This window comes from Ailuropoda melanoleuca, chromosome 3 (genome assembly GCF_002007445.2).
Source record: "Ailuropoda melanoleuca isolate Jingjing chromosome 3, ASM200744v2, whole genome shotgun sequence".
In the NCBI taxonomy this organism is placed as follows: Eukaryota; Metazoa; Chordata; class Mammalia; order Carnivora; family Ursidae; genus Ailuropoda; species Ailuropoda melanoleuca.
In genome coordinates this window covers 19287471-19313676 of record NC_048220.1, presented here as the reverse complement: position 1 = coordinate 19313676, position 26206 = coordinate 19287471, and the positions used below count along the sequence as shown (strand labels likewise).

Here is a 26206-nt window from a genome sequence, read left to right as displayed (position 1 = left end):
CAAGATCTTTTCTCAACCTTAAAAGAAAGAATCACCGGGGGAGCTTGTTACACATGGAGACTCTGATTTAGCGGTCCCGGGATTCTGCATTCCTTAACAAGCTCGCAGCACAATTTGAGGAGAGACCGCATGGAGGACTTGGTTAATGAGTTCTGTGCACTCAGCTTGAACAGCTGGGTCGGAAGACTTCTCAGTATGGGACCTCAATTACCGTCACCTTCCTGCACCGAGCAGGCTCGACGGCCTCGGCAGGGCCCTGCTCCCCACGCCAGGCCTTCATCAGCACAATTAATCACTCCTGTTCTTTGCAAGTTCTCCACTCATTTGTAAGGGTTTCCATTTTAACACCAAAGAACTACAGTCCTCAAATTGTTTGGGAAGTCGTTTCCCATCCTGGTGCACACCTGCCATCTGGTGGTGAGAAGTGAACTCCGCGATACAGGGAAATAAAAGCCACCATTTCTTTTGGCTTCCCTGACCTCTGGCTGCGCTATCTCCCCCGCCCCCGCCCTCCACCCCATTTGAAAACTCAAGAGTGTCTGCTCAGTGTATAAGTTAAAAAAATGATGTTGCCATGTTGTGCCTTGGTACCTTACCAGGTACTGGCACCTCACCAGGACTGGGGAGTGGGCATTGGAGGGATTCATTCCAGTAATGTCTCTGCTGGTGAGGTGGACCTGAAGGTCTGTGGGAGGTTGTGCTTGCCTCCAAGTGCATTTGAGGTCAGTGCCTGTGGAACCAGTCTCCTGTCCGGGCTCGAGAGGATCTGGGGCTTCCTGGGGCTGACATCTAACTTAGGGACGATCCGAGGCAAGGTTGGAGAAATCAGATCCTGTGTTCTCAAATGCTGTGATGGGGAAGACATTCTATCGACGTTATTTACTAAGAAAGAGTAATTAATCCATGACTATTCTTAAGGGGTCAAGGGTTTACTTCTTATCTTACATAGAAGCCACATGAACCCTAAATGGACAAACAGGCACAAGTTTAAGGCGTTTGCTTTTCCTGTTGGAGGGGGCACAACTGTGTTTGCACTTACTTAAATTGTGCATTTTCTGTATTTCCTCTGGGAGACTGGAGCTGAACAAGCACACACTGTGGGTGGAGGGTAGAAGAGAGAAACTACTCCTGTTTTTATCAAAATCTGGAATATTCCAAAGTCGCATTCCAGTTTCAAGAAAATAAAAACGAGGCTGGAAAAAACATACAGAGTAGGTTTAGATCATCGAGGCTCTCACTTCAGTTTTTATCCTGACACATCTTTTGACGGCTCTGAACCTCAGTCTCTTCTCTTGTAAAACGCAGGTTTTACACTTCTCTCCAGAGATTGTAGCCGAGATGAAATGAGATTGTGGAAGTGGAAGGGTTTTGAAATTATGAAATGTAGAAAGTATGTCTTTTGTGTTCCTATTGGCCTGAGACAGCTCAAACGAGGGCCAGATGGACAGGTCAGGTGTGTGCGCACGAGGCGGGTATGGGGTTGGGGGAGAGACTTGCTGTCCCTGGGTATCCACTGGCTTTCTGAATAAATGGCTCTACGGTTGTGTATTTATGTGTTGATGGTTATAAGTGAGAGAGAGAGAGAGAGAGAGAGAGAGAGGCAAACCATAAAGCAGACTCTTACCTCCAGAGAACGGCTGGTTACCTGAGGAGAGGTGGGCAGGAGAGGTGGGTTAAATGGGTGATGAGTAACAAGGAGGGCCCTTGCTGTGCTGAGCGCTGGGCGTTGTATGGAAGGGATGAATCATTGGATTCTACACCTGAAACTAATAATGCACTGTATGTTGATTGACTGGAATTTAAATGAAAACTTGAGAAAAAAATAAACATAAAAATAATTTTTTTTTTAAGAACTAAGTTTAGAATTCATGAAAAACTCTGGGATCTTTATATTAAAATGTATACCAATGGCAGCAAATACAGTGACAATATTCTCATAACGTTGTAAACGTTTTAAACTTTAAAAAAATATATGTTGACAAAGTTTCGTTAACTGCCATTTGATTTATACCGACTGATAAAGTTTTGAATCTAGCCTAGCCATTGTTTTATAATTCAGTTAATAATCTAAACAGCGTTTCACCAAACTTGATGCGAATTCCAATGTGAGGGATTTGAGCACTTATTTCATAATCGGAAACGAATTAACAAGTTTAATTAGCGTCAGAAGAATGCCTTCTTTCTTCTCTTTGTCAGGAACTTGAAAACAGTAAGTATAGTATAAGTAAAACTGTGGGAGTCTTGAATCTCATCTCTACTGGCCAAAGAAACCTCATCAGGGAACATTTTATACCGAAACCACTAATTTCCCTAGTTAAAAAATATTTTTAATTTCAAATTTTTCTTTTGAAAGAGAGCCTTTCATCTTTGGTTTTTATATACACATAACCAACCCACACAGAATTCTCTACCTACTTCGTATCTTTCCGGTAGGTTTAAGGCACCAAGAAAAAAAGAAGACCCCTGGATATTCGCACATTCGAGGCAGAGAGGAGGAGGAGGGAAAGGCGAGATTCTGTGGTAGAGCCCTGAATCAGGACAGCACACGAGGAAGTCCTGCCCACTTCCTAAGAAGAGAGGGCCCAGTGTGTTCCTGAATTTTTCCAGCAGGCCGAACGAAGAAGGAAATTTGATCAGGTCCATGAGTCACAGTGTTCATAAAATGAGAGCAGAACAACCGCTCTGGCAGAAAGCTGCATTCAGTTTCTGAAACTGCCCACTTCGGCTGAATATTCTCACCTCAAGTTGGACAAGAGCCTGGACTAAGTGATTTTTTGGAAGGAACCGCAAAGTTATCTTTCCTCTAGTCTGTAAGACTCTGTGAGTGTGCAAGTAGAAATCCAGAGAGCTTGAGATTTAATGGCCGTCTCTAATTACGGTTTTAAAATTATTTTTTATATTTGATAAAACTACCTCTTCAATGATATGAGGGGAGGCTTTTTTAAAAACTGCTAATGAACAACAGGTATAGGGAAAAGGGGAATTAAAAAATATTTAAAGATACAGAGCGCTAAAATGTAGAAATTCAGACCGTCCCATATCTGACACAGCGGGAGATGATTTAATATTCCTAAATTTTTAACCAATTGGAGGTTGGGAATGGAGCATCTCTACGAATACCAATATTTTCGACCTCAGCCTATCCCGAGTCCCAGCTCTGCCTTCAGGAGAATGACTCTAGGACAGCCGTATCTCTTTTCTTGCAAAATGAGCAGGAATCAAAACTAGTCGTTGCAAGAGGGGGAGGCAGGAGCTCCTGGCCACGTGCCCACGCTCGGTGTCAGCACAGCAGCTGACCGTCCTTCAGCTGAAAACGTCTCCGGTAAAATGCATTTTCTGGGGCTAACGGCCGACGGTAAATTTCACCACCAGATGGCAGGCGCGCACTCTGTATAAAATGGAGCCTCCAAGGGCACTTTTTCTTTGTTTTCCACTCTCTGAACTCTCCACTAGGTGGCAGCAACATGAATATAGTTGGAATAGCCATTAATGGGCTACGTAAAAAAAACAATTTCAATTCTTTCAAATCCACTAGCAGCACTTTAAAAAAAGTATCCACAACTGGAATATTTATTCTCTAGGAAATTACCAGACTATTTGCTTTTAGGCCTCCCACACACTAACCTAATATCCCCAAACTAAACTAAACGCAACAAAACAAAGCAACAGAAAAAAACTTTTTCGGGGCGGGGGGGGGGGCACGTTTGAAAGAGCCTGGGAAAGATTACCCTTTGAAACCATTATTACTGAAGAATTAGTGGAACCCAGATTTTCTTACCCCAATTTAGAAAAAAAAGTGACCAAAAGAGTCACTTTTTTGAAGATAATAAGAGTTATTATTTATTGACTACCGATTTTGTGCCAAGGATTGTATTTAAATGCTTTAAAAACATTGCTTCACTGAATCTAGATCAGCGCTTTTTTCAAAAGCCCAGATTTGAACTTAAGCCTGTTTAGGGCCATCACCTCTGTATTTTCCATGACCTTACTGTGCTTTTTCTGCTAGAGCCATTTTCAAAACCCATACTAAAAGAGAGGTTGGCACGGCTTTCACAGTATGATTTTGAGTGCACACAGGGATGTATTCACTCAGCTTACGACTTTCCCTTTCGTGTAGATGCACAACATTAATCCAATGAGGGTAATAATATATTCTGATTTTACAGTTACACTGGAGGCTAAAAGTGCAGATTGGTTTGGGAGCAACAGCAAAGTAATAAACACATTCATGCTGAGACATAAATGAGTGTTAGCGTCGTGGAAGAGAGCAGAGGAGGACTGGAGAGAACAGGGAGGTACCAGGTGCTTGAAAGGGCAGAAGAGAAAGGTAATGAGATGGGGGGAGGGGGTCAGAAGTCGAGGTGGGCAGCTTCACACACTTCTCCTGTGGTTATCCCTGCGGACTGCCCTTACAGAGCCTTACCTGTATGTGGCCCCGGACAGCTGGTTGTAACCCAGTGCACACAAATGCTTTCCATGCGTAGCAGAGACCTGAACATAGATTGAATCCCTTAGAGGCAAGCACTGGGCAGTCAAGCTTTGAAAAACAGAGTTAATACAAAGCGGTTGTCTGCCATGCATCCACAGTGAGTGGGCCTGCCCTCAGGAATCCCCAGGACCTTCGTCTCTCCTTAATTCAGTTCTAAATTGGGCCGAACCTGTTACAGAGGAGAGGAGGAAGAAGAAGTTAAGCACCAAATATGGCTAAGACAATTGTTGTGCACCACGAATTTATTGTATAGTAAAGGGGCACTTCAGTGTTCTTTATTTCAAGTATCTTTAGGAGAGATACAGAATGGTGTGGTAATCCCAAAGGCTGATTAATGGCAAGAGGAGAAAGTCCCTTTTCTGTTTTATGCACTAAACTTTGGGGGATGGGAGCTTGGGGTGGGGGGAATCCTGAAAGAAGAGAAAGGATCAGGGATGAAGGATTTAGAATCTGGTGTTCTAGGACAAAGAGAAGGCAGTCGACTTGATTCTCCATCTGTGCCCAGCATCATGTCCCCAGTTATCTGCAGGCAATGGCAGGTGGCCTCGGGGTACCAAGAAGCTTAGCATATATTTGTAGTAAGAACCGTCCTTAACTAGGCAACTACTTACTAGGAGCCCGGTGTTGTTCTTATCTGTCTCTTGTTTAGCCCTTAGACGAGCCCTACTGGGGAGCTGATTCTATCCTCTCTCAGAAACGATACCTTGCCCAGGGTCCAGCGGTTAGCAAAAGACACAGCAAGGATTCAGATCCCATTCCCTTAGCCGTATTTCCTCTGCTTTTCTAGGGCCTTCCTCTGAGGCCATGGCTGGTGATACATACTTCCTGAGAGCCACCAGCGCTCACACTAGCCAATGTGGATCAATCAGTAAGCCCAATTGGCTCTACACGTAATTAATTACAGAACTAGGGCCTGTTCAAGTTTAGGTCTACTGAAATCGCTACATCAAACAGAGGCATTATAAAGCAATCCTGGGAAAATGAGAATACGTTTGAATAAAGCCACCTTCCACCCGTTTTTCTGGCTTCAACAGGAATAAAAGAAGATAAAATAGCATGAATTCAACCCAACAGGCAGCACAACCAGTAGTTCTTATGTTGCACATCTGGGGCAGCCAAAAATGCTTTGCTCAACTTTCTTAGGGACGGCAGGAGGGGGCCGGTAGAAGGAGGTAAGACAAATCTGCAGGCAATTATTGGTGCTGTTTTGTTCCCTAGCCTAAGTGTTTCGCTTTGGTTGTGTATAGCAGTTTTTCTGTGGTTTTGATCCCCAGAATTCCTGCTTCCCAAAGGACAAAGATCGCTCTGGAATTTTGTACCAAGACTTCTAGAACAAAGGAGAGAAAGCCAGCATATCTCAGGCAACATTTGCATTCTACGAGACAATGACACTTAGCTGGACATTCAACAGTGCATTCATACCACGTGAGCGTGTTTTTCTGCAAATGTTTATTTAGAAAGATTTTTAAGAAATTTCAAGTGGCTGTATCTGCAGCAATTTCTTTAAGTGAAAAATGTGCTAACAGTCACTATGAAAACCAAGATGCAGGCAACAAGGAGCAACATCAGACCTATACGGCAATATTTTGAATGCTTTTCTTGCTCCTCTTCCTTTTTCAATAAGGTATCAAAACCGGGCGTGTACATGTCTCCCAACCAAAACCGTAGGTCATTAGGATTTTCCTAAAAAGAAAAAAAAATTACATAGAATAGGATCAATCAGTAATCAGTCAGTGTTACAGACTAATTGATACTGCATAACAAGACACCATGAGAGGTACTGAAGGTTGATATCACACGGTCCCGGGTGAGGCTTAAGTGTCACAGCTCAAATATGAGAGGCTGGGCTTTGAATAGCATCATTATTTCTCATCAGCAATGGCTTGCGGCTGAGCTGCCCACCCTCTCTCTGCCTCTCTAGTCTCAGTGGACTTTAAGTCGGCTTCGGGGGTCAGTGAATTAGCTTTGGACTTCTTAGCGCCCTGCTAGGAGAGGAACGGGCACACACGTAGGGAGCTGGGCGGATGCTGGTGATGGCGGCCTAATTCCCCCACCACACTGCTGCGGTATCAACATCCTGGTCTTAGAAAAGCTAAAAGAGGAAAATGAAATTTGGATGAGCTCTGCAGAAGGATAACCTTGCGATCCTTGTCTACTTGACTGGTATCCTTCATTTACTATGTGTCCTAATGCCTGCAATCCTCAGGAAGAATTTCTGTAATCCCAGACTCCTCTCACATTCTGCTCTTCGTTAGCCCTGCTAACTGCATATTTTCCCCTTTCTTATTTATAAATTCTTAGTAATTTAGAAAATTGGTATTGGCCAAAGACCCTTGGAGCTTTTACAGCCCATAAGAGGTGAAAAGATTTCAGAAAATAAGCTATGGGCTCTGTCTGCTAGTTATGAGATGCACAGAGCTAGTGATGAAGGAAGTCGAATTAATGTAGCACAGAAAGAAATGCTAAAGAAAATGAAAGTCATAACTTTCAGAAGCATCCCTCAAAAGAGTGCTAAAGAATAGCATCATGAGGTCTGGAAATGCTTTGATGTGACTGTATGTATGGAGGACGGGGAGGGGAGGGGAAGGACCCAGTTTCAGTGAAGCAATCACCCATTTATATATATATATATAATCTTTCTAAACATAGCACAGAATTTGCCAACAAAAATATTCCTCATTGCCAACAATGTTCAATCTCCTTTGCCTTATATTCAAACACTTTTTAAGTGTTTTTGAGCCTTATTTCTCATTATTCTATTACTTAAATTGTAGTGTCAACAAAAGTGGACTAATTATTGTTCTGACAATCCCTCTCACTTTCTGGTATTTGGGCATTTTTTCTTGCTACTGTGGACGAGAACCTCCCTGATCATGCAAACCATCCATATCTTTTGGAATTCTATGCATTCTTCAAGCCCAGCATACAGTAACTTTTTCATGAAGCCTTTTATAATCCAGTGTGATTTTGTCCCCTTTTGAATCTGCATAGCCCTTTCTACAATCACTACAATACTATCCTCTTCCTTTATCTTGTTATAAAATTATGATTCGTTACTTTGACCAGTTAGATGAACTTTTTGATGGCAGGGACAGTAATACTCATCTTCAGAGCCCTTTTGCCATTCGGGTAAACAATAAAGAGCAAAGAAGAGCCCCTGGCACTCAGTCCAGAAAGATTTGTGAAAGAAAACAATACATACTTTCCTAATTGTAGAAAGTGACCTTTTAACATCCCAAGTGTCCACCCAAAGATGAATGAACAAAGATGTGAGATTTATGTACATATAATATATATATAATGGGATATTATTCAGCCATAAAAAATAATGAAATCTTGCCATTTGCAGCAACATGGGTGGAGCTAGACAGTATAATGATAAGCAAAATAAGTCAGTGAAAGACAAATACCATATGATTCCACTCATGTGATATTTAAGAAACAAAACAAATGAGCAAAGGAAAGAGAGAGGGAGAGAGAGAGAAATCAAGAAATAGACTTTTAACTATAGAGAACAAACCGATGGTTACCAGAGGGAAGGGGGCTGGGGGACAGGGGAACCAGAGGATGCGGATTAGGGAGTGCACTTTTCGTGTGGAGCCCTGGGTGAATTGTTGAGTCAATATATTGTACACCTGAAACTAATATAACACTGTATTTTAACTACAGTGGTATTAAGATAAAAAAACTTAATTTAAAAAAAAAGAAAAGAAAAAAATAAACTAAGTTCTTATAGGCCCTGATCTTCAGACTCCTGATTAAAAAAAACCCACAAGATTACTGTTGCTATGGGGGAGCCTCTGTTATGGAAACTTCTCTGGAAAAGAAGCTACATTAAGGAGGAGATACATTAAATCTAGGAGATCAAAAAAACCTCAAAGACTCTGGACAACAAGATATTTCAAGAGTGCACATTTGAGATTCTTAAAAGTGTAAGATTTTAAGGGGACACAATATTATCCCCTTTGCAACAGAAAAAAATCTTCAGGTGCTTAAGGTATGGGGCTCCGAGCAGATACACCTTTTTAAATGAAGTGTATGTGGAAGAAGTCAGGCCGCCCTGACCCTAGGGCAGGCAGAGGCAAGCCAAGGCTGGAGAGGAATGCAGCCCACTCAGAAAACAGAGGGCCACCCTCCCTGCTTTGCAGGTATTTCTACATCTTCTATGTGATAGATGACACCAGGGGGAAAAAAAGAAAACAAAGAAAAACTGAAGTTGGGTTTAAGCTGGGTGAATGAGTTCATTGCATACTTTTCCTGTGTTGAAATGTTTTTGTTTTGTTTTGTTACTGAGACACAGGAAAATGTCCAAAATGTAAATCTGCAATCTTAAATCCCCAAGTGGGCTTGGCATAAGATGACCCTTGATGAGAAATCCCTTGCACCGTGCCTAAGACAGAGCACTGAATAAATAGTTCTGAATCAGTGTAGATGAGGGAATTCTTAAGTCTTCATGAAATAAATGATCACAAAACTAGGGGAAAACATACATAATCTGGCAAATTAATTTTCAAGACCGTTTACCTTCTAGGTAAACCTTTCTGTGTCACATCATTTCTTTCTCTCTACACCAGACAGATGCCAGTAAGGGCTGACATAGTACAGGTCAGAACAAATCCATAAACACGTATTGAGGAGGAGAGATAAAGGGATGTCAGGGGCCAAAATGACCTGAAATCTAGAGATCTGGATCTAGTAAAGAGTGCTTGTCACTTTAATACCCATTTTTTTAAAGGAATATTTAACTGATCTAAGGAGGTGATTCTTTGCTTTGAGTACCTTCAGATGCCCAGAAAGGTTTGTGTGCAGGGAATGCCTGTCATACTCCTCAACGGTCCATGAGGGATGCTTTTTTCTTTCTTCCATAGCTTCCTCCAAGCTTAGGTCACCATAGAGCGGGTTATTCTTCAGAACTGACGACAGGGACGGTGGGGGATGATCCCCAGCAAGAGGGCCCTCTGCACCGGATCGCTTCATTCGCTGCGCAGTAATGGTCTTCTTTTCTCTCTGTTGGGAGACACAGTGACACAGCTTCTCTTACCAATGGGCCACTGGTGGCAGAAGATGAAATGTGAAATAATGGCCCCTGAAAATTTGTTCCTTCTGCCTGGAAACCCAACAGATTGGGACAATGAATGAGGAAAGGATTCTAGGCTCTAGTCTGACCTAGAATCCCGCCATTAATTAATTTTTTTTTCTTTGCATGTGATCTTGTTCAGCTCCAGTGATCATTCATTAAAATGCTCTTTTATATAACTAAAAAGAAAGAACATTGTTCTTTAATTCAAATAGCAGAATTCTGAACAAAGCCAATTTTTTTCCCAGCTCACTTGCATTGAGATTTAACGACATTTTACTTCTTTGTGTGCATTTCATGACTGATAAAAATAATATTTAATGTTGCTGTATTAATCCAGCAAAGTCAAGATTAAAAGGCATTTTATAGATATGCTTTGGCTTTCACAAAAACTCTCTTGGGACTCCTATTTCAGACAGCTTGGAGGACAGAACAGCATCGTACTCCTTTATGTGTCTACACACCAGCTGGCTATAAGATGGCTCCAATATTGACTTTCAGATTTTTAAAATCTTTTTTTTTTTTATTGAAGCAAAACATATATATAGAAAAGTGGACATAAATGTATAAATCAATAAGAAACAGAACATTACCAGCATACCTCTTGTTGCCCTCTGTGATACTCTTGCCCTCTCCCTGCCCAAGGACAGCCAGTATCTCAAACTTAACAGTGGACGGTAGTTGTGTTTTTCCTGTGTCTGATTTGAACTTCAGGTTTTTACTTTGCTTTTTTTTTCCTTATAACTATAAAATTATTATGGAGGTAGAAAAATTTAGCATTAAAATGTGTTCATTGGCTGAATAAAATGAAGAAGAAGCAAAAAACTTATAGATTAATGGCTCAGTTATCATGGGACATCAAGGGAAAGGAATTCCACGTAAGTTAATTTTCAGAAAACTTAGGTTTAACCCTTAAAAACTGGTGACACATTTCATGAATTTACAGCAATTTTTCAATACCTGTGCTTCACATATTTCAGCCTTCCTAAACAGAGAAGATTCAATAGCAATTAATATTCCTCTGAGTCATATTTATGACCATCGAGACACTGATTTGCTCAGCATATATTGGAGTATATAGGTCACATTAAATATGTATTTATGTAAGCTAGGCTGTGAACTAATATTACATAGTTTCCTTCTGAAATGACTGATAAGCCAAAAAAAAAATCATCCAGATAAAACCATTCATATTCTCTTTGGCCTTAGGTTTCCCTAATTTTCTTAACCCCTATGTTTTTTACATACTTAGAGGTCAAGTCGGAGATCTTCTCTGAATTTATTAGGTTGTTGGTCTGCTCAAAATCAATTTATATTCTTCAATACTGAAATTTGCAATGAAATAATACATCATCTTGCCTTAACATTTGTCTTTAAGATGGATGGCCTCATAAAAAAATGTTTCTGAATTGAGAAAAAACAATTTGATATGAAATTTAGATCACTTCAGCTTAGCATAATTCTGACTCAAGTTTTTTTTTTTTCCTTCCCCCAAGGCTAGACATCTTTGATCATCTTTGAGAGGGATAATTCTTCAGACATTGACAAATTTGCTTTGTCAGTTTTCTTGCCTGCTAGACTATTCCTTGAGCTTCTTAAATAAGAAAGCTCTATAAATGAGGAAAATATGGTTTTGGGGGTCAGGAAAAAATAACACTCTATTACAATGTATGAAGACCTTGGAAAACTAATAGGTATAAGATAACAAAATAATTTTAATAATTATTAATTCAGAGCTATAATCTAAAAAGAACATTCAAGCCCTTAATTCTAAACCACATTCTTGAAAGTCTCAGGTTATTCTAATATATGGTGCCCTTTATTTTTTGTGTTGCATGACAATTTTATGTCTGAAGGACATGTGAAGAGAAAATTAATAGAATATCTTTGCTAAGAATTTGATGGCAGAATAAGAAATACTAATTATGGTTGAGGTTCATTTATATTTTGGTAATTTTTTCAAATACCTTAAGAAAGAAAATAAAAAAGCATGTATTTCTTCTAACTCTTGATACCACATTCTGGATAGATTACACTTACCAAAGGAAAACTCAACAGTTTATTCTTTTAGTAATATAAACTCTAAGATAATTTGTATTCTAAAATATTTAAGGAAAGTAACACTAAAAAGCTTACCTAGACTTTTCTGTATTCACTGTTACTTTGTCCATTTTTCCTTTATACATTTTAGTCATTATCTACACCATTTACATATAAGTAAACTATCATTCAGCAAAAAGAGTGAAACAGAATGCATATTGAGACAAACAATAACTTAGACTACAGAACTGATAGACCAATAAAGAAAGAACCTCTAAAATAATGTACTTCAGGAAGAAACTTGACAATAAAAGTAAAGATTGAGATGCAAAAAGAAACGCTGAGGAAAAGAAAGGAAAAAAAGAAATTGATAAATCTCTGTTTCTATCTAAGCAAGTATTGATTTTATGGTAAAATAGAGATAATAATTACTAATTTGTGAGTTTTTAAATAAGGGACAATTTAATCATTGGACTGTAAAATTTAACACAGATATTTTTGATTAGAACATTTGAAGAAATCATATCAGTGAGAGCATAGAAATATTAGTAAAAATAGAGAAAGAATATATAGTTTCTAAATCAGTAGACCAGTAGAAAAAAGATAAAGGAAATTTGATCATAAGATAATAAAACTGAAACAAAGAATAGGAGGAACCTCAGGAAAACAGAAAAATTTTAGAAATCATCATGTTAAATGTAAATAGACTAAATCTTCTATTTTAATGACAGAGATTCTCAGATCAGATTTTTAAAATTAAATTATGTAATATTTACAAGAGGAATACCTAAAATATAAGGACTCAAAGAATGAGAGTGAAGGATGTGAAAAGATATACTGGCAAATAGAGAGAAATGAGAGCTATGCATTGTGATGACTGGTTAAATGCTTATGAATTTTATTCTCCCTTCCTGAGCATAAAGGATGACTGTCTTTCCCAGCCTGGCTTGAAGTTACAATGGGACCAGCTCTTTCCTGGTTGATGATGTATGGATAAAAGTAAGAGAAATTACCACTGAACCTGGTCCTTGAAATCTCTCACAATAGTTTTGGCTCACTGCCCTCATTTCAACTTTTGTGTCACCATTAAGCAAAGGTTCTGTGATGGCAGAACTTCAGGATGAAAGAACTTGAGGCTGTGGGTTATTTCTTGGAAAAGAGCTGCCATTAAAATCCATCTGCCCTTCCTCAGACCTTTCATGAGCAAGAAAATTCTTTTATTTTTGGAGTGCCTGGTGGCTCAGTCAGTTAAGTGTCTGACTCTTGATTTCAGCTCAGCTCATGAACTTGGCCCTGGGATTGAGTGCAGCATTGGACTGTGAGCTCAGCAGGGAGTGTGCTTGAATATTCTCTCTCTCCCTTTGTTCCTCTCCCTGCATGCTTGCATGCTCTCTCTAATAAATAAATTGATCTTTTAAAAAAAATCTTTTATTTTTAATTAGTGATATTTTGTGGGGATACGTGTCATCACAGGATAGCCTATCCTATCCTTCCCAATACAGAAAGAGGTTTATCTTAAAATTCCACAAACATGTGGCATGGACTTAGGAACCAAGAAGTGGAAAGGGATGAAAAAAACATCAGCAGCTGGAATGATGGTTATTCATATCTTAGAGGAAAAAAAATTGGCATGAATGTCATCTGTCATAATTGGGAATCCAATCACCTGTAGCTCTGGGAGATATACTTGTAAATAATCAGAACATTTATGTACGTATGATTGCATCATAATCAGAGCATTAATGTGATACAAGAAAGAGATGAGACTAGAGAAAGAGTTGGACAGTTGAAAAGAAGAAATGAAAGAGTAGAGAGGACCTAGAAATTTGATGCCTTCTATCCTTCTACTGTTGAAAATCTGTTTGTAGACCCCAACACTAAAACACAGATTTAAAAAAAAAAAAACATTGAGCAAAATATACCTATTGAAATTTCTCAGTCGAATAAGGTAACTCAAGATAAATATCATGTTAGGCTGTGCTTTCATAACTCTTATCCCTGAGAGCCTCTATGTGGTTGTCACTGACTCTAAAAATACAGAAATGGAGCAGGAAAGCAAGACATTAAAGCCTACTTGAGAGTTATGCCCTCAAAGAACTTTAGGTGTGTTTATTAACATATAAAATTGACTGCAAGTAGTCAGTTAGGTCAGGTAAGATTACATCAGAAGGGGGGAATGAAGCATGAGAGACTATGGACTCTGAGAAATAAACTGAGGGCTTCAGAGGGGAGGGGGTGGGGGAATGGGATAGACTGGTGATGGGTAGTAAGGAGGGCACGTATTGCATGGTGCACTGGGTGTTATACGCAAGTAATGAATCATGGAACTTTACATCAGAAACCAGGGATGTACTGTATGGTGACTAACATAATATAATAAAACAAATTAAAAAAAATTACATTAATAAATAGCTTCCTTAATTCTGTAAGAAATAAATGACCAAAGAAATCACAAGCCTACACCTAAAAGCTTTTGAATGTTTAGAAGTAAAAAACAAAACAAAACAAAAGAAAGCAGTAATCATAACCCTAGATAAATTTCCTTAAGTAGCAGTAAACTTTGAAGCCTATCCTTGAAGAAGGGTCTACTTCTGATGTGGCAAAAAGAGAACAGTGAATGAAGGGATGCTTCCTAGAGGGTGGAATCAAGGACTATAGAGAACAGTGCACCAGAAGTTCTTCTAAAAAACAGAATCACAGCCTAATCAATCTTCCACACCTTCAAGGAAGGAGGGCTGCACAAACTATTCCCATGGGATCTTGGAATTACTTTGGAATAGTTATTTTATTTAATTAAAATTTCTTTTTAAAAGATTTTATTTATTTTTGCAGGAGAGAGAGGAGAGAGAGAGAGAGAGAAAGTGCACAAGCGGTGGGGAGGGGCAGAGAGAGAAACAAACTCCTGGCTGAGCAGGGAGCCTGATGTGGGACTTGATCCCAGGATCCTGGGATCATGACCTGAGCTGAAGGAAGACACTTAACTGATCGAGCCATCTAGGCACCCATGACTGCCATCTCTTTAATTTTCCCATTCAGAAAGGAAGAATTTATAGATATAAAATAAATAGTTATATAATATATAAATTATATAAAATATAATATATAAATATATATATTACATAAATGTGTTTAAAAGAATGACAAACTGTGTCAGAGCCTGGCTAGCAAATCCATTTCTTCTTTATGGGCATACAACAGTCCATGGAGTAGGACATAGGACTGGATTGGGACATATCCCAACTCAGGGTTGATCCCTGAAATCCCTGGAAAGATTCCTGGATTACTCTCTTTCCAAACTACAGACCCAACAGAGATTCTGATATAGTAGATCCCTAAGAAGGAACAGTCTGATTCCACTTGGAAGGCAGGCCCCTAGGACATCATCCATCCATATCACCCACATCAGACCTTATGTGGGAGGTACATTTTATTGTGTTAAGTCACTAAAACTTTGAGTATATTTGTATCCACAACATAACTTAAACTACCACTAAGAAAGTAAATAGATTTTAAGATAGAAGGTTTGTTAGATACAGAGGATAGCTACAAAATGAATAAAGGTAGATATCATTAGTAAAATAAAATAATTCTAAGCTTATATGTATCTAATAGTCTCAAACTTTATAAAGCAAACTGGAGATAATTACACGGGGGAATTAATACATATAATTTTTATCAAGCAGACAAAACAGTTACTAAAGATAAAGAGGATTTGAGCAATAAAACCAAGTTTGATCAAGTAACATATACTGAGATCTTTATTAAACAATTGAAAACATTAATTTTTAAAATATACACTGCATATTTACAAAAATTGATAACGTGCTAGACTCAAACAAATTTCAAAGACTCAGTATTATATGGATCATGATGTTTGAACATTGGTCACCTTAGAAACTTAGATATCAATATCAAAAAATTAATTCAAAGTACCACATTTTGTAGAAAACTAAAACATACACTTCAAGGAAATAATAATGGAAATTAAGAATTTAGAACAGAATGAAAATGAAAAATGCTACATATGCAAAATTGTTGGCTGGAGCTGAAATAGTATTTTGAGGGACTATTATAGAAATATATGCTTCATGATAAAAGCAGAATGAAAAAATTAATGAGGTAATAACAAACAATAAAGGTAGAAGTAGGGAAAATTACACTGTATGTTAACTGCAATTTAAATAAAATTTAAAAAAGATAGAAATCAATACGTATTACAAAGGAAAAAACAAGGGGCGCCTGAGTGGCATAGCGGTTAAGCGTCTGCCTTCAGCTCAGGGCGTGATCCCGGCGCTATGGGATCGAGCCCCACATCAGGCTCCTCTGCTTATGAGCCTGCTTCTTCCTCTCCCACTCCCCCTGCCTGTGTTCCCTCTCTTGCTGGCTGTCTCTATCTCTGTCGAATAAATAAATAAAATCTTTAAAAAAAAAAAACAAAAAAAAAAACAAAAAAAAAACAAAGGAAAAAACAAATACACAATGGAGAGGATGAACAGTGTTGAAAGCTATTTCTCTGGAAGGGCTGGAGAGATTGAAAACACCTCCACAATACTGCTCAGGAAAAAAAGGCACAAATCCACAGGGTTAGAAGTGTAAAAGAAACATGAGTAAAGACATAGCAGAGATTAAGAAATGTAACAGGGGAATAATGAGAGCAATTTAAAAAATTTACATCCAATTGGGCAGTTTCCCACATAGCTTAGCCAGTTTAAGGAAAAAACAGAAAATGTTAATAAACCTGTGATCATTTGACTAATTGAATCAAGAGTTTAAAATCTACCCCAACTGCATACAAATTGAAAAATACCAGGCCAACCAAGTGTTGCAGTCAACTTCTACCAGATATTCTTGAAAACGGATCATCCCTATTTTTGTCAAACCCTTTCAGAAAATAGGAAAACAAAGAATACTCCTTAGTTCATTTTATGAGGTTGGTATAGACTCGAGACAAAGGCAGTAAGTAAAAGAAAAGGTAATTTAATAATAGGCCAATTTCTCTTACAAGCACAATGCATAAATCATGAATAAACTATTGCTAAACAGAATCCTACAATATGTATAAATTATACATATTTTATAAGAAAGATTCATACCAGGAAAGAAATTTACCTAGAGGGTGATTTAAAAAATTAGAAGATTAATATAATCCATCACGGTAACAGGAAAAAAAAGAATTTTGCAACAGATTATGAAAAAGATTTTGAAAACATTCAAACATATTTAAAGCACACTTTCTTAGCAAACTAGAAATACCAGGGAATCTTTAAAAACTAATTAGGAAAATCTGCCCAAAACTTCCAGGGCACAGTTTACCAAATAGTTGCAATATTAGAAGCATTTGTTTTAGTTTCAGAATTAATACAAGGATGCCGTTAATCACAAACATTCATATGTTATTGCACTGGAAACCTTAAGCAATATAATAAGAACAGAAAAATAAATAAAAGGAATAAAGGTTTTAAATAATGAAACAAAACAGCAGATGGCATGATTATCTATAGGGATATGTATTGTCAAAATAAAACAGATTAACAGACTTTCTGGATTTAAGATCAATATATAATAAATACAGTCTATAATAATCAATGGCATACATGAGTAACACTTTATTATGAAATATGATATAAAAGATTCTAGTCTTAAGAGCATAAAGTGCTATCAATATTTAGATATAAACCTAACGAACTTTATGAAAACTTCTATGTGGAGAATTATAAGACATCATTGAAGGGCCATCCGAAGTACTGAAGAAATGAAAAAGATATACCATGTTTATGGATTGGGAGAATCAAGATCATAAAGATTTCCATTTTCCCCCAATTTGATCTGTACATGAGTGAAATCCCTTTCATAATCATAATGCAAACAAGGCATTTTGTTTACCTATTACTTGTGGGAGTACAAACAAATTTGTGGTCCCCAGTGATCACATTAATTCTGTTTTCCAAATTACTAGAATGGCTATCTTTATAAACACAGGTTTGATCGTGTGATTCTCTTGCTTAAAAATTTCACCAAGCCCTCAAAATTTTCAGGATAAAATTTAAAATCTCAGACAACAACTACCAAACCTTTGTGTTCTGCCCAGTCCTCTCTTGAACCTTGTTTCCTGCCTTCCTCTCCATCTAGCCAGGGCTCTGGAGTCCCACACATACAATTGTACCACTGAAGGTGTCCTTCAAAAAGGTGTTAGTGCCAGAAGAATTTGGGTCTGGTCTGAGAGCAGTATGGTGGGACAGTTTCGGTGTTGTTTCTGGTAGCACGCCGTCCAAGGCTAAGTTTCAGACCCCACTGAAGACTTTGTGAACTGCATAAGTTTAGCATAACTTGATAAATCATGTTCTGATATTTGCACGTAAATCCCTGAGCAACTGAGCTAAGCCCCTCAACTTCCTAGATAATAATTTAAGTGCCTCAAAGGTTCTATAACATTTCCCCCAATATAGGCTTAAAAATGGGAGACTATTGTGTATGCAGGACTGTTCTTTTCAGAGCAGTAAGTGGAGGATTGGGAATAGAGATATTTTTAGAGAAGGCACGGCAGATCTCAAGGACCTGTCCAGAGACAGATTGTTAAGAGGTGTAATTATAGCCTACGAAACAAACAAACAAACAAACAACACCAAAAAAATCACCCAAAAGAAAAAACTGACACAGAAGAGACATTAGAATTTAAGGGGAAAAGTTAGCTATTGAGATGAAAACAAAGCAAGGAAAGGTGATTAGGGAATAAACCCAGTAAATGACATTGTCTAGAAATCAAAGGAAGATCAACTTCTTATCCTTGGCCTCTTGGTCCAGCTCACAGGTTTAGCACAGAATGCTCCTGGAAGCCAGGAAAATATAAAACAAAGAAATTAGTCTGAAAAGATTCCGAAGTCTAACTGCTAATCAGAAAAAAAGGGGGGGGGGCCACTACAGTATCTGAAAAAACATATTTTATCATTTAAACTAAAAAAAAGAAATTTTGCCTTTTCCTCTCATTACCTCGTTTTATAAAGGGATTGGCAGAGATATTTGAATACAATTCCAAATGCCTTCATCAGATACATGCCCCAAATTATTTTAACAACCAGAAACATTAGATTTTGGCGAACGTTTGTTCATTGCACTGAGATGAAATTTATTGTGAAGCTTCTTTTCTTCTCTAGTGAGAGAATCTAAGAAAAGTATAAATAGAGTGGAATCAGGAGATACATGCTTGCCCCTGCAAACATGGTGACCTGTGTGTTTGCACGGGATGGAATTCACAGTGTCCGGAGTTACTGGCAAGAGTGAGAACAAGGGCTTACTTTTCTATATGCCCAGAATTGCTTCTGCATGTAAAAATGGCTGACAGAATTTCCTCTGAAAGTGTACTGTGAATTTTTTTTAAAAGCTTTGGGAGATAAATCATGGATGGAAATATGATGCATATATTTAGGAATTCAATTCCATACTTGGGATTATACGATATGAGTTTTAATGGCTGAGTTACCATTAATTTTGAAGGCACTGGTTGTAGGATAAGTCCTTTGACATTCCCTGAGGTGGTCTGACCCCCCAAACGTCAGGCACCTGGGTGGTGTGAAACTCAGAGATCAGCTGATGGGACTCTGAAGTCTTTGTGGATTTCATGTGAGTATAAAACCTACTGCTTGAATTATGGATTGACAGATGTACTGACAATATTCCCTAACACCGCCATCTATACACAAGCCCCCCTCCATCTGCAGTATAAATTTAAAAAAAAGTGCAAGTAGTCTTATTTACTGTTTTTCAAAATCTAATGAAAGGATAATTTCAACACCATTTGGGATATTGTCTAATAATAATAATAATAATACACATTTCTTAAACTTTTACAGGAAACCTTTTCTCTCAATTGTTTTTACCTCATATTTTTATTTGTTTTAATTTTTAAACAGATATGTAAAATTAATTTTATACTAATTTTTCAAGTGGAAATATTGAAGCATGAATGAAATAAGGGCCATAGTAAAGGTCTCTTAAAGTGGCTTACTGTGGGTTTGAGACAAGAAGCCAAGTATCTGGAGCACCTGGATGACTCAGTCGGTTAAGCATCCATTTGCTTTTGGCTCAGGTGATGATTTCAGTGTCCTGGGATAGACCCCTGTGATGGGCTCCCTGCTCCCCAGGGAGCCTGCTTCTCCCTTTCCCCCTGCTTCTGCTCTCTCTCGCTCACTCTGGTGCGTGTGCACTCTCTCTAATAAATAAAATCTTAAAAAAGAAAGAAAGTTTCTAATCTCTTTATTCAATGCTCTTCCATTGGCTTAATGTATCCCCAACAGAGTGAGGGTTTTAAGTGAAGAACTTCTGACAGCTGCCACTTTATGCACCCCTAATAAACTTTAATACAGCTGATATACTCACTGCCTTCTTCCAGGAACACTACAGCCACTTAAAACTTTCATATATGCTTTTATTTTAGATTTATGTTTTATCCAACAAGTATATCACTCCTGAATTTTAAGATCCAGCCAGGGAAAGAAGAATTACTTATCCACATATTACAAATAAAAGTAGTAGATATAAATCGTAGTTAGTCCTAATTTGTGTCATGCCTACCCAACTATCTGAATTTGTAAGATTTATTCCCCAACCCTATGCATCATTTCAATAGTAAATTGGCCTTTATTCCGTCATGTAACATTTTTTTAGGAGTAAAAGGAAAACTAAATGTACCAAGTTTACGTGTAGTTTACAGTTACGAATAACATATCTAAAGACAAAGGAAGCAGATTTTTACCTCCTTGGTTTTCTTGGGATAACTACTGCAACTCGTCAGGGCCTACCTGTTGGAAAAGATGTCCCTTAAAAATTGGATGCATTTCATTCAGGTTTAGGAATAACACTCAACAGAGCTTTAAACCGTGGAGATTCACATAAGGAAACAGGTCAACTCCAGTACCAAACAAAAGATGTTAAATTGATGTGTTCCAACCTCAAAGGAATTTATTGGATACGTTTTCTTTGACTAAACTTCATAACATGAGAGGGCCAAGGTTTTCTGAACTGATTTTTAAGTCATTTTGTTCCATGATATAAACACAAGGAAGGAAAAGAAGGAATTTCACTGGATTTAACTTAAAATACAAAAACAATAACCAAAAGGTGTGTATGGGGGCGGGGGAAGAGTTTTGAAGATTACAAAAGGGAAGGATGTGAAAATTTTTTACAATGGCAGTTGTCATAACAGGCTGCCTGATGATGGAAATAAATTAAAGCCCTTATAGGTGGAGGAAACACTTACATAATCCTTTGAGTGTACTTGACTTTGAATGATCTCATGATAAAGGTCCCGAGGAGCCACAAACACACCACAAAGGAGTCACTTTACACCAGGACTCATGAGTAGCAACTATTTCTTAAAAGAAAACAAATTTCTGTTCAGGGAATTTGAACCACTCCAAAGGATTTAATGACTTGCAGGGGTTTGTAGGTCAGTCACATCTGTTCTGAAATGAAATGCTTCTTCCTGTTTCTAAATCGACTAACCCTTAACCCCATTAGCCCTCACGTCTTAAAACAAAGATTATTCCTGTTTCATGGGCTGTCCAACAGTCAGGGCCTTTATGTTTATTCCAGCACATGGAACTCATCACAGTTTTGTTCTTCTCTTTCAGTCAGCAAAGAGAGGGAAGATGCAAAAGAAGAAAGCAACAAATGAAGCCTGCACTGGGTTTGAAGGTCTGATTGTTATATCTTGTCCACATGGAAATCTGTGGAAAGTAAGAGTCTCTAAGACAATAGCCAGCATCTTTCCAAGGAGGAGAGTTCCTTCTATTTTCATTTTCCTCAGTCATTAGGTTTCTGTTGTTGTGCTGCGTGAAATGAAAGGCAGCCAGTTTACTGGAGGCATAAGTAAGTTTCCTGGTTGTCTCAGAGGCTGTGTATGAGTCCCCATTGTAAGCGTCGGCTGCTTTGTGCTTAGAATACACCAGAAGATAGAGGTAGGGTTGGCCCCCAGAGTCTAATTTGCAAATGTAACAAGTGGTTTGAAAAATTCTGAAGGAAAGGAGCAAAATGAAAAGTAGGCAATAAAATGAGGACAGGCTGAAAAGCGAGTGCTTGGAGGAAAATGAATGGTCGGGGGAATTCACATATTTTATAAAGTGATCAGAGACCTTCCTTATGCTAAGGAAGAAAGACCTTTTTTATATTGCAGGAGTGAGCTGCTACCTAGTACCGTGTTCCCTACAGCCTTTTTTTTTTTTTTTTGGTACAAATAACTAAATAGTAGGTCAGGAGAAAGCAACGAGACCCACCCCGTGTGCTTCATCTCCCGGATTTTACCTGTGAGTACAAGAGGTTTTGCCAGTGCTGCGCCGCAGGGTAGTTCCCCCCTGGAAACCTCGCCAGGCCAGCCTGAGGAAGAGCTGAGCTCCTCACGAAAGCCTTCACATCGAGCTGCAGGAATTTGTCAGGATGGTTGTTGTTTGGCAAAACAGAGAGATCCATGTCTCCCTTCGTCTGCGGTGGGAAACAAAGGAAGTGAGGCTGCTCTTGTCAGACTTGTCCATTATTAACGAGGCTGAGGTGCTCCAACTGGCATCTGACACCAGGTCCCTCAGCTACGCTGGGGAGCCACTCTGGAAATGGTACATCACCACACCAGAACAATGCAGCACCCTGCCTTGCCTTTCACGCACGCACGCTCGGTGCTTGAATGGGACAGATGGGGCTACGCTCATGAGATTTGACAAAATGCCAAAATTCGATATGGAGCGCTCATGTCTCTCCGTACAGCATCAGAAAGAACAGTTTTAGCGGAATTATTCTTTGGATAAAAACTGCCAGCATTTCAATGTCACAGTCCATAACTGGAGCACGTGAAATATCACCTGTAAGGGAGAGATGCCCTAATTTTCTCTGAGCATCGCCGAGCTAACACAGCGGACTTGGCCCCGCCCGCGCAGCCTCCCACGTGATACGCAGGATCTTGTTTCTTCTCCTGCTTGCACTCCCAGAGTCTCGGGCTCTGTGAAACCTGACCACGTTTAGGTTGTCAGCTTTGGTCTGAACCTAGTAATGGCAAGAATTTGCTTGAGAGTTTGCCACAGTAATTTAGTCCCCCAGTCTACTGCCTTGACGCATTCACTAGCTGAGGTCCCTCTGACTCTGTTCCGAGCTGTATGAGCCCCTACGGTTGTGTGGTGTTCGTATGGTGCGCTTGGGACCCAAGGCGAACATGGCTGCTGGGTTTGGATGATGTGCTGTCCTAAGTGAACCCATCTGCGCTTCAGAGAGCCAAGGTGGGAGTGAGGCTGTGGACCGTGTGTGAGGCCAGGGAGGAGTGATGACTTTAATGGAGATAAGCTCTCACATTTCAAGCCACTCTGCCTCGGGCAACCCATACTTCTCATTGGGATAGTACGGATTCCACCTAGAAAAAGGGGAAAACTTCTCACTGTGAGAAGGCAAAGGATAGATACATTAGCGGTGTGAAAAAGACAGAGGATGTTTGTTATGTTTGCACCTCTGTAAACCCAGCTGATTCAGCAGGAAGGTTTCTCTTCCAGGGGTAAATGGGGTCACATGTGGAATGTATCAGCACCAGATTTCAGAAGAGTGCCATACAGCTTACAAGCAGCAGCCGCCAGGATGTTCTCAAATCGAGCAAGACACTAGAGAGTACTTACCTTCTTCATAGCAATAAACATGGGGGAGTTTAAAAAAAATCATGTCCTACTTATAGTTGGAAAACTGGATTAAACAATCAACATTTTCTGTAAGAGTTATTTTTTGGATCCAAACTCTTTCACCGCCTTATAATATTTCAAATACATTTGGGTGGTTTTAACAACACCTTTCCTGGAGAAATAAGAGGTACTTCATAATGACAGTTAACAACAAAACAGTTAAATCTCATGTGCTTCAAGAAGCAAGTGTATTACGAGCATGTGCAAGTGTTTGGTACTTTCTGGATTTTCCTGGAGGTTGCCAGAATACATCTAATGAATAAATATTTCTCAGGCTGTTTGCTTTTCCTAAAAGATTCTTCAGGGAATAACACACATCTTCAAGAAGAACCTTACTTCTCTTTGGCTCTCTCTATTGGCAAGGGGAGACACAGAACCTAGATCCAAATACATTTGATTAGGCCTTTTCCCTAGCCAAAGTATGAGGTAGGTGAAATGAGCCTTCAGTTCTCCTTAGGCATCCTTCCTTTAGATCCCTCCGCCATGCTCTAGATGCCTGGAGGCTTATACCCTGCCTCCTTCCGTTTATAAGTTTAGTTTCAGCCTCTCCGTTTTCTTTCACCATCTTTTGTGCACCCTCACCCCCAAACCATCAGTTCTTATTTCTCACTGCCATCCCTGGAGGTAACCTGCATGATAAATAATCGGAAAATCAAGTGTTCTCCTCCCTCTCCTGCTCCTGGCCATCACCGCCAGCCCAGCCCACCCTGTGCCTCTGTAAAGCCAGTCTTTCTGCCTGGAAACTCTGGCTGTCGACCACCTCCTAATCATCCTTCATGGGCCATTGCTGATAACTCGCCACTCACAGAACCTTTATGCATTTTCCCAAGTAAGTATGGTTTCCCCCTCCTTTGAAATCTTAGAGTGATTTGTTTATACTCTCATCTTTCTATCCTTTGTTTGATGAAGTATTTCATACTTTTCTTTTACAAGCCCTACACTAGATGATACATTACCAAAGGGCAGCCCTTTTGGATGCTTCCTTCCCCATGAGTCATGTCTGAAGACCCTCATGAAGTCCTTTGCTCGATAAATAATGATGGCTCTTCTCTTTTCCAAAGCCCTAGGAAGGGCTCTACTCTGGTTGGAAATTGATAATCCAATTAAATTTGATTAAAAAAATGGCTTAGGGCTGTTTTCCAAGCTCAGTGAAAAACAGATTCTATTGCCAAAAATGTTTATGACATACTCTGTATTCTCTTCTGGTAGCTTATGATGCACAGGCTCACACTGAAGGCTCTGAGAAGTTCTGCTTTGATAAATCTAGCATTGTCCGAATTTATTTGGTCACATAACACCCACTTTATTGTTTTCCTTTTAACTCTTCAAAAAATTTACCCGAGTGTAACTGGACAAATATTGGCTCAGGGTTTTTATTTCTTTATTGTCATTAGTAACTTCAATCTAGATTGACAATGGTCATAAATAAATATAAAGAGTTGTAATTGCAGGGAAATCTGGTGGAAATGTGCACACCTGGGGCTCCCCAACCCATAGCATGCAGGTAATCATTTGGTATTTTCCTTTATAACAAATTTTTATGAAAGTATTACTTTCTCTTGGATTTGGACCCAGCTTTACTGTTTTTTGAAACATGAGAATTACAAAAATAGACTTAAATATGGTTCACTAGGCAAAACTGTCTACATACTAATTAACCTTATTTTCTTCTTTTCCTCTCCTCATTCTCTCTCTCCTGTTTTTTCCTCTTTCCTCCCTACTTCCCTTCCTCGATCCCCTGCCCCCCCCCAGCTTGTATCAATAACCAAATGAAATATCTGTAAGTATTTCCAGCTGAAAATCCTATATACAATGTCCGGATGAGCAGTTGGGGTTCATCAAAGTATTTGAGAGTTTGGAAATTACTTGGATAGTTTTGACTATGAAGAAAGCCTGTGATGAGCTTATAAATAATTTTTTATCTATTATCCTCAACATTGGTGAACAAAGCTGGTGATCAGGATAACCGAGTGCACAGAAATTGGAATCAGAGTGGCATCCAATGAAGTTGTGTTCTTGGGAAAGTTACTGAATCTCTCTAAACCTGTTTCCTCACCTATCATGTGAGGATAACAATAGCACCTTATAAGGTTGCTGTGAGGTTTTACAGGTAACGTGGTTAACATAATGGTTAGCCTATATTGAGGGCTTAACAAGGGTTCATTGTGATTTTGAGGGGATAAGAATGTATATTTTTATTTCAGTTGTCTCATACAAAGAAAACTGAAAAAAAGGAGAAAGAATTTAAGTCATACAGCCATCTTTAATTAGAAAGCAAACTGCATTTCCCAGAATCTCGTTATTTGTGTGATTCTGTGTTAGAATTGGACAAAAGAGGAGCTTCATGGAGATTTGGACAGAAACATGGAAACAGCACCCATTAATCTGAAAGTCTTTTTGCAGTCAGGTGCGTGAAAGATAGAGGCATAGGTGCCCGGTGGGTTCCAGTCTGCCTTTGCTCTCTTGAGTTCCACGTCCATTTCACCTTTCCAACTGTCAGTCCTGTTGACCAACAGCAAACTCAGATCTACTACCAGGAGTTTGGCTGTATTCCTGCAAAGCAGAAGCTACACAGAGGCAACAGCATCCCACAGACCTCTTAACAGATTATCTCTTNTTTCACCTTTCCAACTGTCAGTCCTGTTGACCAACAGCAAACTCAGATCTACTACCAGGAGTTTGGCTGTATACCTGCAAAGCAGAAGCTACACAGAGGCAACAGCATCCCACAGACCTCTTAACAGATTATCTCTTTTACCTGGCTGCTCTGATAGGCCGGTGACCCCTCCGATTCTCTAACTCTGCTTGTGAACCTTCACTTCCCCAGTTCCTCCTGTGGTTGTGTGAATTCAAATCCGGTTACTGGTAAACCTGGGTTTGAAATTCACAGTTTAAGGT

General features: G+C 39.1%; 1 protein-coding gene across 1 annotated transcript; it reads right to left on the bottom strand.

The window, feature by feature from the left end:
* Positions 1 to 5992: 5992 nt before the first annotated feature.
* On the bottom strand, positions 5993 to 22119 carry MINAR2 (membrane integral NOTCH2 associated receptor 2). Its single transcript, XM_002917656.4, has 3 exons — positions 21903 to 22119; positions 9269 to 9496; positions 5993 to 6172 (listed from the first exon to the last, which is right to left on the bottom strand). Exons 1-3 carry the CDS (start codon positions 22065 to 22067, stop codon positions 5993 to 5995), a joined length of 573 nt encoding a protein of 190 aa, XP_002917702.1. The 5' UTR covers positions 22068 to 22119.
* Between the last annotated feature and the right edge of the window lie 4087 nt (positions 22120 to 26206).